This window comes from Cheilinus undulatus, linkage group 1 (assembly GCF_018320785.1).
Source record: "Cheilinus undulatus linkage group 1, ASM1832078v1, whole genome shotgun sequence".
Lineage (NCBI taxonomy): Eukaryota > Metazoa > Chordata > Actinopteri > Labriformes > Labridae > Cheilinus > Cheilinus undulatus.
In genome coordinates this window covers 2,779,283-2,793,412 of record NC_054865.1, presented here as the reverse complement: position 1 = coordinate 2,793,412, position 14,130 = coordinate 2,779,283, and the positions used below count along the sequence as shown (strand labels likewise).

The following is a 14,130-nucleotide window of genomic DNA, read 5'->3' as shown; positions in this document are numbered from 1 at the left end:
ATCACAGCGAGGGATTTACAGCTTACATAATTGTCACTGAGCTGGACGTTGTTAGGCTGTCATGGCTGACATGCCTTTAATATCACATGGAGGTCTGAGACAGCGTCTGTGGAGTGGTAGATAAGGGTGATGGTCCCATTTTTAAAAGGGGGTCTTGAGGGTGTGCTCAACTACGGGGTATCTCACTACTCAGCCTCCCTGGTTAAGTCCACTCTAGGGTGCTAGATGCTCCAGCCAATTGTCAAACCTTGGATTCAGAAGGAACAATATTCCACTGGCCGTGGAACAGTGGACCAGCTCGTTAGTCCTGCAATTGGACTTCTGAGGAGGCATGAGAGTTTGATCATCCAGTCTACATGTGTGTGACAGGAGTGTGAGACTGACAGCGGTGTGCTGGACTGTTGTGGTGAGGAGGGAACTGAGTTGAAAGGCAAAGCTTCGTTTACCGGCCGATACCTCCCAACCCTCACCTATGAACTCTGGGTAATGAGATGTGGACATAAGTGGCTGAAACAAATTTTTCACCAAAGGGACAGCGCGAGGAGTTCAGACATGTGGAGAGAGCAACGAGTAGAGCTGCTGCTTCTTTACGTTATCCTGTAAAATCCTGGAACACTCCAGTGTTAGCTCAGGTCATCTGACTTCTAGGAAAACATATTTTAAATTCAGAATGAGAGGAAAAAGTGTAACAAGTGTCCATTTTCCCATCCATAGTTGAATTGATGTTTCTATCAGCATTGATGTCCTCATCTAAACTGACTGATAAGACTTTGGCTGAGAGGAGCTGAGGCACACAGATAGTCCTAATATGGGCAGTATCACACCAATAAAACCCTGAGGAGGAATCTGAGCAGCACTCGTCCACACAGAGGATCTAAGGTGAGTCCTGCTGCAGATGTGAACTCTGTGAGTGTTTCCTCAGAGTGACGCTGAGGCCGGTTCCTGTCTCTGTCCTGCAGGTCTGCTGGGATGGCTCGCTTGTCTGTTTTCAGCTTCTCCACTCTGGCTCTGCTGCTGCTGTCAGCCTGCTGCTGGGCCCACAATGAGGTACGATCACAGGACAATGTCGGCGCTGTGTGACAGTGGTTGTCATGCTGCAGAAGTTTGACTCTTACTGCCACCTGATCATTAACTAGAATGAAATACCTGTAACTTAAATCAACACATTTAAAATGAGCTTTGTTCATTGCAGAAGTTCGAAATTCATCTTTTTTTAAACATAAATCTTTAAATGTTGGTATTTTCGTAATATTTTTGTTATTTATTGTTTTAAAGTATGTATATAAATATTCTACAGTTTATCTCCAATAATGAAACACCTAACATTAAAGTCAATTCTGGTCCAGTCAAGTCTGAGGAGTGTAAAAAGATCGACTTCCAGCCATGCTGAGTTTAGATCTGGAGTTTCTTTAAATGTAAAATCTGAATAAATTAGATGAAAACTGGACAGCAGTCTATATTTGAACGTTTGTCTTAAATTAGTGTTACTCAATCCTGCTCAACCAGAGCCAAATTGTTGAAAAATGCCTTTGCAAGAGCTACAATTTAAATGGTGAAAAGTAGCAAAAATGGGTTAAAGAGGCAAAAACATACGAAAGGTGGCCGACATGGTCAAAAAGCGGCAAGAAAGTAATGAAAAATGGGTGAAAAGGGAGAAAAATTGGTGCAAAGTCACCAAAAATTAAAGATACAGGTGGTCAAAAATGCAGCAAAAAATTAGTGAAAAGTAACTAAAATGAGCCAAAAAAGTTAAAAAAAAAAAAAAAAAAAAGTGTAAAAATGGGGAAAATTGGCATTCAACGGCATAAGGCAGCTTAAATGGACAAAAAGCGCCAAAAAAGGTGAATAATTGCAAAAGAGTAAGATAAAAATGGCTAAAGCTGATGAAAAAGGATTAAAACTGGATAAAAGTGGCAAAAATGTTTAAAAAGCTGCAAAAAAAGTGATCAAAAATGGTTGACAAAGGAGCAAATTAGACATACAATGGACAAAACTGGGTGAAAAGCAACTAAAATGGGTGCAAAGTTACTAAAAAAGGAGCTACAGGTGTGTCTAAAATGGGCAAAAAAGCTGTTTAAAGGTGTCAAAGTGGGGAAAGGGGCATTTAATGGCAAAGGGAAGCATCAATGTGTGAAAAATGAAAAAAAAAATGCAAAAACAAAAAGGCAGGATAAAAGTAGCTAAATTTGATGGAAAAGGGCAAAAATCGGATAAAAGTTGCTCAATGAAGTGGTAATATGTAATAAAAGGGACAAAACTGCAAATAAGGGCAATGAAAATATACAGAGAAAAATAAAGGTTGACAATTAAGTTTGACCATTAAAGCCTACTGTATAAGTCTGGGAAACAAACTGATTAATGTGGCTTGCAATGGATAATTTCTGAGGTCAAAGTTTAAAAGAATAATATTTCAAACTAAGAAATAAAAGAGCCACAAATCATCACAAAAGAGCCATATGTGGCTCAAGAGCCATGCGTTGAGTCTTCGTTGTAATTGAGTTGTTAACTCTATTTGGCCCTTTTGGGGACTGGCCCCTGGCAAGTATTACTGAAAACACTAAAACTAATAAAAAGTGAAACAAAGCATTGGTGCATACTAGTATAAACTCAGTCACAGTAATAAACCAGCAGTAAAAACTGAAGAAAAACCTGAGATAGAAAACAAAAAAGGAAATAAGAATAAAACCTTTAATATGAACTCCTGTCTCTGAAATAAAGCCAATCACCTTCTTTATATCCTCCGAGCCTGCTCTGCTGATCCACCTGAACCTCTGTGGTTTAAATGAATGACTATTTCTTTTTCTGCTCTTTTTTCTTACAGATGACTCAACCCTTTCAGAAACACAGTCTAGGTAGTCTGTGTTCATTTTGTCAGCTTATCCATGACAGTCTTGACTTGCAGGAAAACTTGATTAAAGACTAAAATAACTTTTCATCCACTAAATTAAAGTAAAAGTATAAATAACTAACCGAAGAGGGGGCTTAGCTGGTCATGTGACTTCATGCCAACATTAAAATGACAAAAATCAGACCTAAGAAAAGATCAGGATTGAGCTTTAAGGCCTGCAGTGTGAATCTTATATTCAGGTATTGAATGTTTATATCCTTGGTGGCAGTATGGAGAATGTGGACATCAACTCTGCCTTGGGTTGTGGGTGCCATCTTTTAGGGAATGGCCTCGGATTTTCGTACAGCTATTACTTGTTTAATCAGCTGGTTTGGTGGCTGTCACATGATCATGAGGCGAGTAAACGGAGAAACAGAAGGGAAAAGAAAAAGCACCATCCTGGGAAAAACTGTATTTTAGCACCAAACAAAGATATTTAGAGAAAACAGTTCTGCTAGCAGTGGTATTCTTTTCTTTAGTATGATTTTATTTAGCCTTGTAAAAGATCATTTTTTTCCACTTGAGAAATGAGACAAAAAAAGACATCCCACTGTTTTTTTCCTGCCCCATTATAAGATCAACTGTGGCAGGATTGCTGCCCTAACATGTGGATTTTCTGAAGTTTACAGTTAAACACAAAGCGTTTTTACACTGCAGGTCACACCTACTCATTCACACACTGATGGCAGAGGTTGTTATGGAGAATTGGCCATCAGTATTGACTAATCCCTTTAATACACATCCATACACAGAGGAAACAGATTGAGGTTAAGTTTCTTGCCAACTGACATGTCACGGCAGCAGCTGGGGATTGAACCCATGACCTTCCACCTAAGCCACATAAGTGAATATCTGTGGACAGTATGCAAACCTTTGGAGCTTTGACAGTGAGTTGCTTCTCCTGCGCAGACGTGTGCTAACATTGCAGATCCCAGCTCTGATTCTTTTAAATCAGATCTGAGCAGGGCCCTTTATTTGGGACTAGCTACCAGTGGTTCCAGTGGTTCCTAGCTTGCCTGGAGCCTCGAGGCAAAGGCAAAGGTTTGCATCAAATGTGAGATATACATAAAATAAATTTCAGCAGTTAAAATAAGTAATTAACATTCCTAGAGAGCATAAAATAGCATCAAGAAATAATTCATAGTCCAACAGTGATTTCTCTTCATACCAAGAAAGAATGCAGAGCCTTTATGAGAACTTGTCCTTGGAGACACAGACTGTTAGTCCATCATATTTTGGAAAAAAAGATTCACAAAGTCATGACTGGTTATTGAAGCCCAGGTACATTAGGAATAGAAAAAAAATACTATTAAAAATAATTAAACCATGACACAGTCTTTAAAGTTTGATGTGTAATTTCTGGTCATGTTTTTTTCTACATCTGTAACTGCTTTGTTTTCTTCTCCCCTCACTGATCACTGAAGCAGCAGGCAGGTATGTCATCTTTTCTAATGATCACAGCTCAGCTGGACTCTGACTGCTCTGTTAGATCCTAGACTAACCCCCATTGTTGTTCTTCTGTCCCTGAGCAGAGGATGACTCGAAGCTTTCTGTCTCTGAACTTCTGGAGAGAGCCAACAGGGATCTGAGTGAGTATGAGCGGCTGGTGTCTCTGTGTTCCTCATGTTTTCTGTTCTCAACACCTCAGCAGCTTTTAAAGGAGCTTTGTGATGTTTCAGTCCGCTCTGCTGATGAACCCGACCTGGTTGAAGGAGACATCGCCGTCGACTCAGAGGCTGAGAGAAATGCCGACCCCTGCACCAGCCGTGGCTGCATGTGGGGCAAGTGGACTGATGGGAAGGTCTACATCCCTTACTACATCACCAATCACTTCAGTGAGTGTCACAGGATGGCCAGGGCCTGACTATGATCTGATTCTATGAAGACATTTCATACCAACAAAGTCATCAAGCAGTGAAGATGATGGCAATGAGTTCAAACTTTGGCCTTCATCTCTGAAATCTAAAGAATGGGCACAAAGCAGCCAACTTTTACTTATCATTTCTCGTCCTGCATCTCCCTTCATCTGGTGTCACTCATAAATCAAATCTATCACTCCTATCCTCACCGCCCACACTGGCTCCCTGTGTGGATTGTGTTGTTCCCTTGATGAGGGTTTAAAGAGTTAAAGTGATATGTTGTGATTCTTCCAGCCTCCCGTGAGGCGGCCATCATCACCCGTGGACTGGAGTCCTTCTCTTCCTTCTCCTGCATCCGCTTCAGGCCCAGCAGAAGCAGCGACCGTGACTGGCTGCAGATCGAGTCCCAGAACGGGTATAAAGAGATATGATCACAGTTTGAGAGTAAGTATGTCATGTCGTTCTACTTCTACTGTGCTCTTTAACTTCTTCCTGTCTCTGTTCAGCTGCTGGTCCTACGTGGGCCGCCGTGGAGGAAAGCAGGTGCTGTCTCTGGCCCGTAGTGGATGTCTTTACCACGGCACCGTCCAGCACGAGCTGCTCCACGCTCTGGGATTCAACCACGAGCAGACCCGCTCTGACAGGGACAACCACATCAGAGTCCTGCTGCAGAATGTTATTTCTGGTAACGTTGCTTCTGTTATGTGAATTTTGGTTAATGTTATGGCTCTTGGATGTACCTATCGACTAACCTACATGCTTAAAGGATATTTTTGTTTCCAGGAATGGAGCACAACTTCAACAAGATCGCCACCCTGAACCAGGGCACTTCCTACGACTACAACTCTGTCATGCAGTACCACAAGTGAGTGGCTACACTTCAGATCTGATACTACTGTGTGTTCTGTGTGCAGTGCAGAGCGGGCCAGTGACAGTCTGACTGCTCTGTGTCCCGTTGTAGGTACGCCTTCTCCAAGAACAACCAGCCAACCATGCTCCCCATCCCTAACCCCAACGTGTCCTTTGGTAACGCCCAGGAGATGAGCCGTAATGACATCGCCAGACTCAACACCCTCTACAAGTGCTGTGAGTGTTAAAACAAACCTTCAGCTGTACTCACTGTCTGCCCATTTAAACCTCTGTTAACGACATCTGTTCATACTACAGAGAGGAGACAGCACACGTCCTCACAGAGAGGAGACACACACCGTCTCCACAGGATCACGGACCAGAAGAAGACATGACCTGGACTCATCAACGAAACCGTTATTGCTCATAACAATAAAGTAACTCTGGCTGAAACACTGTGTGATCCTCTGGTACTTTGAGAACCACTCAGACCAGTCTGAGAACGGTCCGAACTTTGTATGAAAACTCAAACACTCAGCACAAACGCTGACTTAGTTCCAACTAAGCAATCTGATTGGATTAGAGTCGTTGCAGAAGCGGCAGTTTTGGAAAAACAGGGACATTCATAATAAATTTTACATGACAGTTTCATTATGAAGTCTGCCTTAGCCAGGACTTAGACACGTTTAATTTACAGCTGACACAGACACACAGCAGACTCTGAATTCACTGCTTTCATGGCAGAGTTTTTAACATACAAAAAATATCAAATCACAGAGTAGTTCAAATGTGGTAACTGTGTGTAAAGTAATGGAAAATATGAAGTTAGGTTATTTTTTTAAACCTTTTTTAACCAGGAAAACCTCATTGAGATTAAGAATTTCTTTTTCTAGAGTGTCCTGGCCAAGACAGTCAGCAGTACAATAACAAGGTTACAGATGGAGAATAAGCAGCCATAAACACAAGCATAACAGGACACTCAAATAATTAGAAAGAAAAATCAATGTCAAAAATTGAACTGCAGTCATTAAACATAACATCTACAAACAGGTGTGCTCACCTCCAAGTCACCCAGCATGCTCCTAAAAGCGTCCAGTGAGACCAAGTCCATCAGTTTCAGGTCTTTTAGTGATTTATTCCAGGCAAGGAGAGAGCAACAATGAATGCCATTTTTCTAAGTTCAGTTCTGACCTTTGGGAAGAAAAAGATCCTGAAAACAAAGATGACAGGTTCCTGGAATACCTCTGACGATATGAAGGAAGAAGACCAAGAATGGCCATGTTAATAAGAATTCACCAGAGTGTGAACGTCACAACTGGTGTTAATGTGTGATCAACCTCAGAGCTCCATGATACACAGTGTGTGGAGGTAGGGGTTCTCAACCGGGAGGCCCCCCCCCAGGAGGTTGCAAGACATTGAGGAGGGGACCTTCAAAAAAAGCAAATAATATTCTTAAATGATTTCAAATTGTATATTTTACCCATTGTTATAAAAATATATGTATAAAACTAGTTAAATTTAAAATACAAAGAGGGGGATTTGATGATATTTACGCTGAAATCAAAGGAATTTTTAAGAAATCCTTAAAATGTAAGTCTGCACATGGTTATTTTTGAATGTGCACGGCTATGTTTCAGCCACCTCCAGGAAAAGTGGGATTCCAGTCTTTGGTATGTTGGAGGTCATGGGCTGAAAGTTTGAGAAAACCTGGTCATGAAGCTGTAACACATGTAAACGTACTGAATGTTTCACAAATGTTTACATTCTGTCTGTATTTACACAATGTCCCAACTTTTATAGTGAAAGTGCTGTAAAAAATAAGGTTTTAAGAAATTAACTTTATTAACTAGAATTTAAAGAGTTACATGTCATAAAAATCTTGCATAGACTGTGTCAAGCTCTGAGTCAATAACAGTCCAAAATATAGATTAATCTCCGCATCTGGACATAAAACTTCAGAGGAATCCAATGGGGCTGCATGGCGGTGCAGGGGTTAGCGCTGTTGCCTCACAGCAAGAAGGTCCCTGGTTTGCTTCCTGGTCAGGGCCTTTCTGTGCGGTGTTTGCATGCGTGGGTTCTCTCCGGGTACTCCGGCTTCCTCCCACCACCAAAAACATGCTCATTAGGTTAACTGGTGACTCTAAATTGTCCGTAGGTGTGAGTGTGAGCATGCCTGGTTGTCTGTCTCTAAAAGTCAGCCCTGCGATTGACTGAGTGAGTGAGACCCAGAGTGGGTGTGAATGGGAAACACAGTGTAGAAAATGGATGGACGGATATCCCATTTCTGTTACCCGCAGTGAGGGTTATCCAGAGTGGGTGTTACCCACAGAGGGTGTTACCCAGAGTGGGTGTCACCCAGAGTGAGTGACACCCAGGGTGGGTGTTACCCCTGCGATTGACTGGCAACCAGTCCAGGGTGTACCCCACCTCTTGCCCAATGACAGCTGGGATAGGCTCCATCCTGCCCGGGACTGGGGAAAAGAAAGGGAAAAGCGGTGTAGAAAATGGATGGATGAATATCCCACTTCTGTCATGTTTAATGTGGTTTTAATAGTTTCTCTGAGTGCCTGGCCTTTTCACAGTGGAGAGTTACCCACAGTGCGTGTTACTCACAGAGGGTGTTACCCAGAGTGAGTGTTACCCAGAGTGTTACCGAGAGTGAGTGTTAAACAGAGTGAGTGTTACCCAGAGTGTTAACCAGAGTGAGTGTTACCCAGAGTGAGTGTTACCCAGAGTGTTACCCAGATTAAGTGTTACCTACAGTGAGTGTTACCCACACTGGTTGTTACCCACAGAGGGTGTTACCCAGAGTGAGTGTTACCCAGAGTGAGTGTTACCCAGAGTTAGTGTTACCCAGATTAAGTGTTACCTACAGTGAGTGTTACCCACACTGGTTGTTACCCACAGAGGGTGTTACCCAGAGTGAGTGTTACCCAGAGTGTTACCCACAGTGAGTGTTACCTACAGTGAGTGTTACCCCGAGTGAGTGTTACCTACAGAGGGTGTTACCCACACTGTGTGTTACCCACAGAGGGTGTTACCCCGAGTGAGTGTTACCTACAGAGGGTGTTACCCCGAATGAGTGTTACCCACAGAGGGTGTTACCTAGAGTGAGTGTTACCCACAGTGAGTGTTACACACAGTGAGTGTTACCCAGAGTGAGTGTTACCCAGAGTTAGTGTTACCCAGATTAAGTGTTACCTACAGTGAGTGTTACCCACACTGGTTGTTACCCACAGAGGGTGTTACCCAGAGTGAGTGTTACCCAGAGTGTTACCCACAGTGAGTGTTACCTACAGTGAGTGTTACCCCGAGTGAGTGTTACCTACAGAGGGTGTTACCCACACTGTGTGTTACCCACAGAGGGTGTTACCCCGAGTGAGTGTTACCTACAGAGGGTGTTACCCCGAATGAGTGTTACCCACAGAGAGTGTTACCCAGAGTGTTACCGAGAGTGAGTGTTAACCAGAGTGAGTGTTACCCAGAGTGAGTGTTACCCAGAGTGTTACCCAGATTAAGTGTTACCTACAGTGAGTGTTACCCACACTGGTTGTTACCCACAGAGGGTGTTACCCAGAGTGAGTGTTACCCAGAGTGAGTGTTACCCAGAGTTAGTGTTACCCAGATTAAGTGTTACCTACAGTGAGTGTTACCCACACTGGTTGTTACCCACAGAGGGTGTTACCCAGAGTGAGTGTTACCCAGAGTGTTACCCAGAGTGAGTGTTACCTACAGAGGGTGTTACTCCGAGTGAGTGTTACCTACAGTGAGTGTTACCCACATTGTGTGTTACCCACAGAGGGTGTTACCCAGAGTGAGTGTTACCTACAGAGGGTGTTACCCAGAGTGAGTGTTACCTACAGAGGGTGTTACTCCGAGTGAGTGTTACCTACAGTGAGTGTTACCCACATTGTGTGTTACCCACAGAGGGTGTTACCTACAGTGAGTGTTACCCACACTGTGTGTTACCCACAGAGGGTGTTACCCAGAGTGGGTGTTACCCACAGAGGGTGTTACCTAGAGTGAGTGTTACCCACAGTGAGTGTTACACACAGTGAGTGTTACCTACAGTGAGTGTTACCCACACTGTGGCTGTTTTCGAATTGGCCTAGTGCATACTCCTGCCAAACACAGTATGCAGTATGTATTGTGCACTGTGTACTGCGTTCGACAGTAGTATGCAGTATGACTGCCAGTCAGACGTTATTGTGTAGTATGCTTGGCCCGGTTTAGCTGGTTTCCAGTGTACAGAAGTACGTCAGACCCTGGTCAGTATTAAATGACACTACAGTGTTTTCCATCTATTTAAATACAGAAGAAATCTGGGAAGTGTTTTTATTTGATTTTTCAGGATTTTTATAGCCGTTGTTTTTAGCTTAGCATGTATAGTGCAGTGAAAGGACACACCTGACAGCACCTTTCCGGCTGTTACGAGCCGTAACGGCAAAACAAAAACAACAGTGACATTATTACAACTTATTTCGCTATAGTACATGTTAAAAAGGTAAAGATAAAAGGTAATGGCCCTTTTTGTAACTGTCAGCCGCTCCGATGAAAGTTTTGCCGCTCTCTGCTATTAAGAACTCTGACCCTGCGCTTTGCATTGTGGGAAACAGTAGGCAAAGCAGACTGGTCCGATACTGTGAAATTTTCCCGAATCAGTATGTCATCCGGGTATTTTTGGCATACTGCAAATTTCACATTTGTTGGCATACTGTATACTGCATTTTGGGCAAATCAGTACGTACTGCTAGTATAGTAGGCGAATTTGAAAACAGCCTGTGTGTTACCCACAGAGAGTGTTACCCCGAGTGAGTGTTACCTACAGAGGGTGTTACCCACACTGTGTGTTACACTGTAAAAAAAAAAACTGTAGTTTTTACAGGAAAACGCTGGCAGCTGTGGTTACCAGAGTATTCCTGTAAAAAAATACAGCAGCACTGTAGATAAGTTTACTGACAAAATATGTAAATTGATTTACAGTAAATGAATTTATGTCTGAATCACATTAAAAATACTGTTAAGTCTACAAAAAAATGTGTTAATTTTGCATAACGGTGTTGCATATGAATAGTATTTTTTACATGTAGTAATTGCTTATTGTGCATCAATAAATGATCAAATTAACAGGGAAATATCAAACAAAAAACTAAGTTAATCTGGTATAACAACAGTAAAACTTTGCATTTTAAATGGAGCTGTTCTGTATATTATACATAAAATCTATTCTTTAATGCCATATTTTTATGTTTTAATAATCAAGTTATTATGTAAAAATTACTTATAAACCTGCAAAATTATTTCTACTACGCCTACACCAAAACATGCAAAAAATACATTTCTCTTGTCAGAAAAGACAAGAGAGGAAAATATCACTTTTGGGACATTTATTGAACAACCATCGTCAATAGTTGTAAACAATTGGATGCAATTTTTTCCCCCCCAATGAATACAACATGCAAAGAAGTTACATTTAATGGTTCTTTTAACTATGACTGAATCCAGGTTGAAATACTCCAGAAGATTAGCCACTTTATATCTGGACATTTGTTTAAGTGTCAGATGCAGAACAACAGCCCATACTCCCTGTCTGGAATGTTCTACAGTAAATGACAAAACAATTCCAACGCATACAACATGTGAAGAAGCTCTCCATCTACATGTATTTCATCTGTCTCCAAGGATTTCAGATCTGCCAACAACTCTGAGAAAACTTTGGCTGTTCCAAAATGCTTGAGGTCATTCTCAAAACACAGCAAGACTAAAAACATATTATCAGTATTTGAAGGCAAATGAACGGGTAAATCTGCTAATGAAAGATAGACTGCAAGAACTTTGTGAGTCCTTTTCGCAGAACCCAGGGGATTCACAATTTCAAATGAATCTTGGTACAAAATCAGTTTGAGGCTTTCAGGGTTTTCATTAAAGAACTGGTGAAATTTGAAATGTTGTCCATCATATAAATCTGTAAAAACTCTACATCTGGATCTCCAAACTGTTGTGACTGTGTATTCCTCCTTAAATGTGACTGTAAAACGCTCTTAAGAGTTTCTGTCACAGGTATATAGTAACCATATTTTTGTGTCATGTTTTCATCCATTCCCAATGCCACTTTTTGGGGTTCCGTGTGTTTAAACATTTTTGTGAATGTCTGATTTCTGGAGTATGTTGTTCTCAACTGTCCCTGATGACAGGCAGAGAACAAATCTGACTCTTTAATACAGTCACAGATTTTAGCGACTGCTTCATCTGATAAGTTTATATCATTTTTTAATAAAGAATTTAGTTTAAATATTGTGTAGGCTTGACCTAACTCGTGCACATTTTGCATTTCCTCAACTATAGTCTGTATAGTAGAGGCAGGAATAAGCAGCTGTCCTTGCAGTTTAAGGTAAAAGAGGCACATGTTTCTAAGATAAGACTGACTATCATTCTCTGGCATATCACTGGCTGCACTAGCTGTTGGCATAGCTTCATGTGTGTTTTCAGAATCATCTGTACTGGTAATGACTGGGTGCTGAGGGCGAGTTTCCCTGTACATGTCATCAACACTGTCAGGGGAGCATGCTTTATGCTTCCTACACATGTGAGAAGTAAATGATGACTTTTTTGTAAACACCTGCTTACAATCACTTACTGGACACATCACAGACCTGCCCTCTCTAATATGATCATTTAAGTGAGACACTAGCTCTTTCACCGTGAGAAAATGGCGGGCACATAATGAAACTGCACATTTTAAATCTGCAGCAACAGCTATAGCAGCTTGCGGTTCAGGTGCATTGTGCACACGATAAAAATGGCCCTTGAAAGCTGAGTAAGTGCTATATGTTTGACTACAGTTGGCGCCAACACATTTGAAAAGACAACGGGGCTCATTCCTATGCACTCTGCAATGCAGTACATAGCCTCTTAATGTATCCAATCTCTTTTTACAAAAGATACAGGTGACCATTTTTAGGATTTCAAGCGTTTGACTGTGCTTTCCAGCTAAACTATGTTATCACGCATTGATCTAGCTAGCAGCTACTGGTCTTAATAATCAACCGTGCTAGCTTAACACCATGTACTTTCAGCACACATTTTCTTTTGTCTCGAAAAAGTAGGCTAAATGTGAAGCTTACCGTGTAAACTTTCAATTTTCCGATTGAACAGCAGCAGACCCTCCACAAAACTTGTCTTCAACTCTTCGACTTGTCTTAAAACAAAAAAAAATAGTCCGAAGATTTCTGCTCTGCTCCTGTGTTCTCTCCAGCAAGCGCCTCTAGCTCGCTCGTTAATGACGTCAGCCGCAGCTGTGAACGAGGAGCTCCTGCTTCTCTCACTTAACAGCGGCAGACCCTCCACAAAAATTGTGTTAAAATCGTAGATTTGTCCAAAAAACTTTTAAAATGAGATAGAGGTCCAAAGATGTCTGCTCTGTTCCTGTGTTGTCTCCTGCAAGCCTGCTCTAGCGCGATCGTTAATGACGTCGCTACTCCCGCCCTCACATCATTATCCAATCAGAGATGAGCTTCAGCTGCGCACTGTGAAATTCAAAATTACGCAGACTCAGTGTACTATGAGAGAGTCCAAGTCAAGGGTTAGAGGAGGCACTGTTAGGTTGTTTAGCGTGTGGTAATGACACAATGCTCAAATTATTAATATTATTTTATCAATATAAACCAGTAGGCTAAGTATTACATTAAATTTTAAAGACTAAAGGAAACACAAGGCATACAGGACTGAACAGAATTATTAGGCCTACTTTACATATTAATAATTTTAATTTATTTTAGCTTACACTCTACAATAGACTAGAAATAGCCTAAATTATAAAAACAAGAGGAGGGTTTTTAGGAGGGCTATAGGGCAGGCTTGAGACTCGGCGTGTCAGTGAGAGCAAGGTGTCCAGTACAAGTTCCAATGTTCAAAAAGCAGAAGTGCATATATGCAGGACAACAATTCAGTTAACATGAAAGCCTTCTAACGGTTCACATTCAAACTAAGAATTCCCAGAACAACATATCATCGCCACGATCAACAGCAACGTTTCACAATGAATTCAGTTACAAACAAATCAAACATAACTCACATTTGTTAGTTACACACACAAGGAGTTCAAAAGCACAGCTCTCAGCTTTAATGTCAGTGGGCAGGGAGTGACTGACATGGGCTAATTGGAGGTGATTGAACCAAGTGTGAAAATGAAGAAGAGGCATGGCTCTGGGCTGTAAGGTGAGGAAGGAAACAAAAAATCTTCCAAACAAATGCTATTGTAATTGTAGCCTATATGAATAGGCCTATAGGCAACCTCTCAGGTTCACAATGATTTTTGTTTTTGTGAAAACATTTTCATTACCTCAGTTTGCATTGTTTGATCAATCATGTTAAAAGTACAGCATAAACTTGTAAAGTGGTTTACGTATTTTTTTTGTATTTTTCAAAACAACTGACAAAAACTATAGTTTTTACAATATTTGCATGTCAAATTAACAATATTGTTTTGTTATGAGTATTACAGTATTTCTCAGTTTTTGTTACCAATATCTGTAG

General features: G+C 41.3%; 1 protein-coding gene across 2 annotated transcripts; it reads left to right on the top strand.

Annotated features, from left to right (window-relative positions):
- Positions 1 to 815: 815 nt before the first annotated feature.
- LOC121509172 (high choriolytic enzyme 1-like) lies at positions 816 to 6,048 on the top strand. Of its 2 annotated transcripts, none has more exons than XM_041786425.1 (10): positions 816 to 879; positions 960 to 1,047; positions 4,315 to 4,321; positions 4,420 to 4,476; positions 4,567 to 4,722; positions 5,041 to 5,161; positions 5,253 to 5,431; positions 5,530 to 5,611; positions 5,708 to 5,832; positions 5,914 to 6,048. In XM_041786425.1, coding segments are annotated over exons 2-10 (807 nt in total). In that variant the 5' UTR covers positions 816 to 879; positions 960 to 969; the 3' UTR covers positions 5,916 to 6,048. The 2 variants fall into 2 exon arrangements, with proteins under 2 accessions (XP_041642359.1, XP_041642358.1); XM_041786424.1 differs by having other exon boundaries at positions 862 to 879; positions 4,312 to 4,321.
- The last annotated feature ends 8,082 nt before the right edge of the window (positions 6,049 to 14,130 follow it).

Bases quoted from the DNA above. Each gene is read 5' to 3' on its own strand.
- LOC121509172 (XM_041786424.1), top strand. From the start codon at position 970: ATGGCTCGCTTGTCTGTTTTCAGCTTCTCCACTCTGGCTCTGCTGCTG. The intron at 4,723-5,040 runs GTGAGTGTCACA...TGATTCTTCCAG, and splicing joins CTACATCACCAATCACTTCA to CCTCCCGTGAGGCGGCCATC. The intron at 5,162-5,252 runs GTATAAAGAGAT...GTCTCTGTTCAG, and splicing joins CAGATCGAGTCCCAGAACGG to CTGCTGGTCCTACGTGGGCC.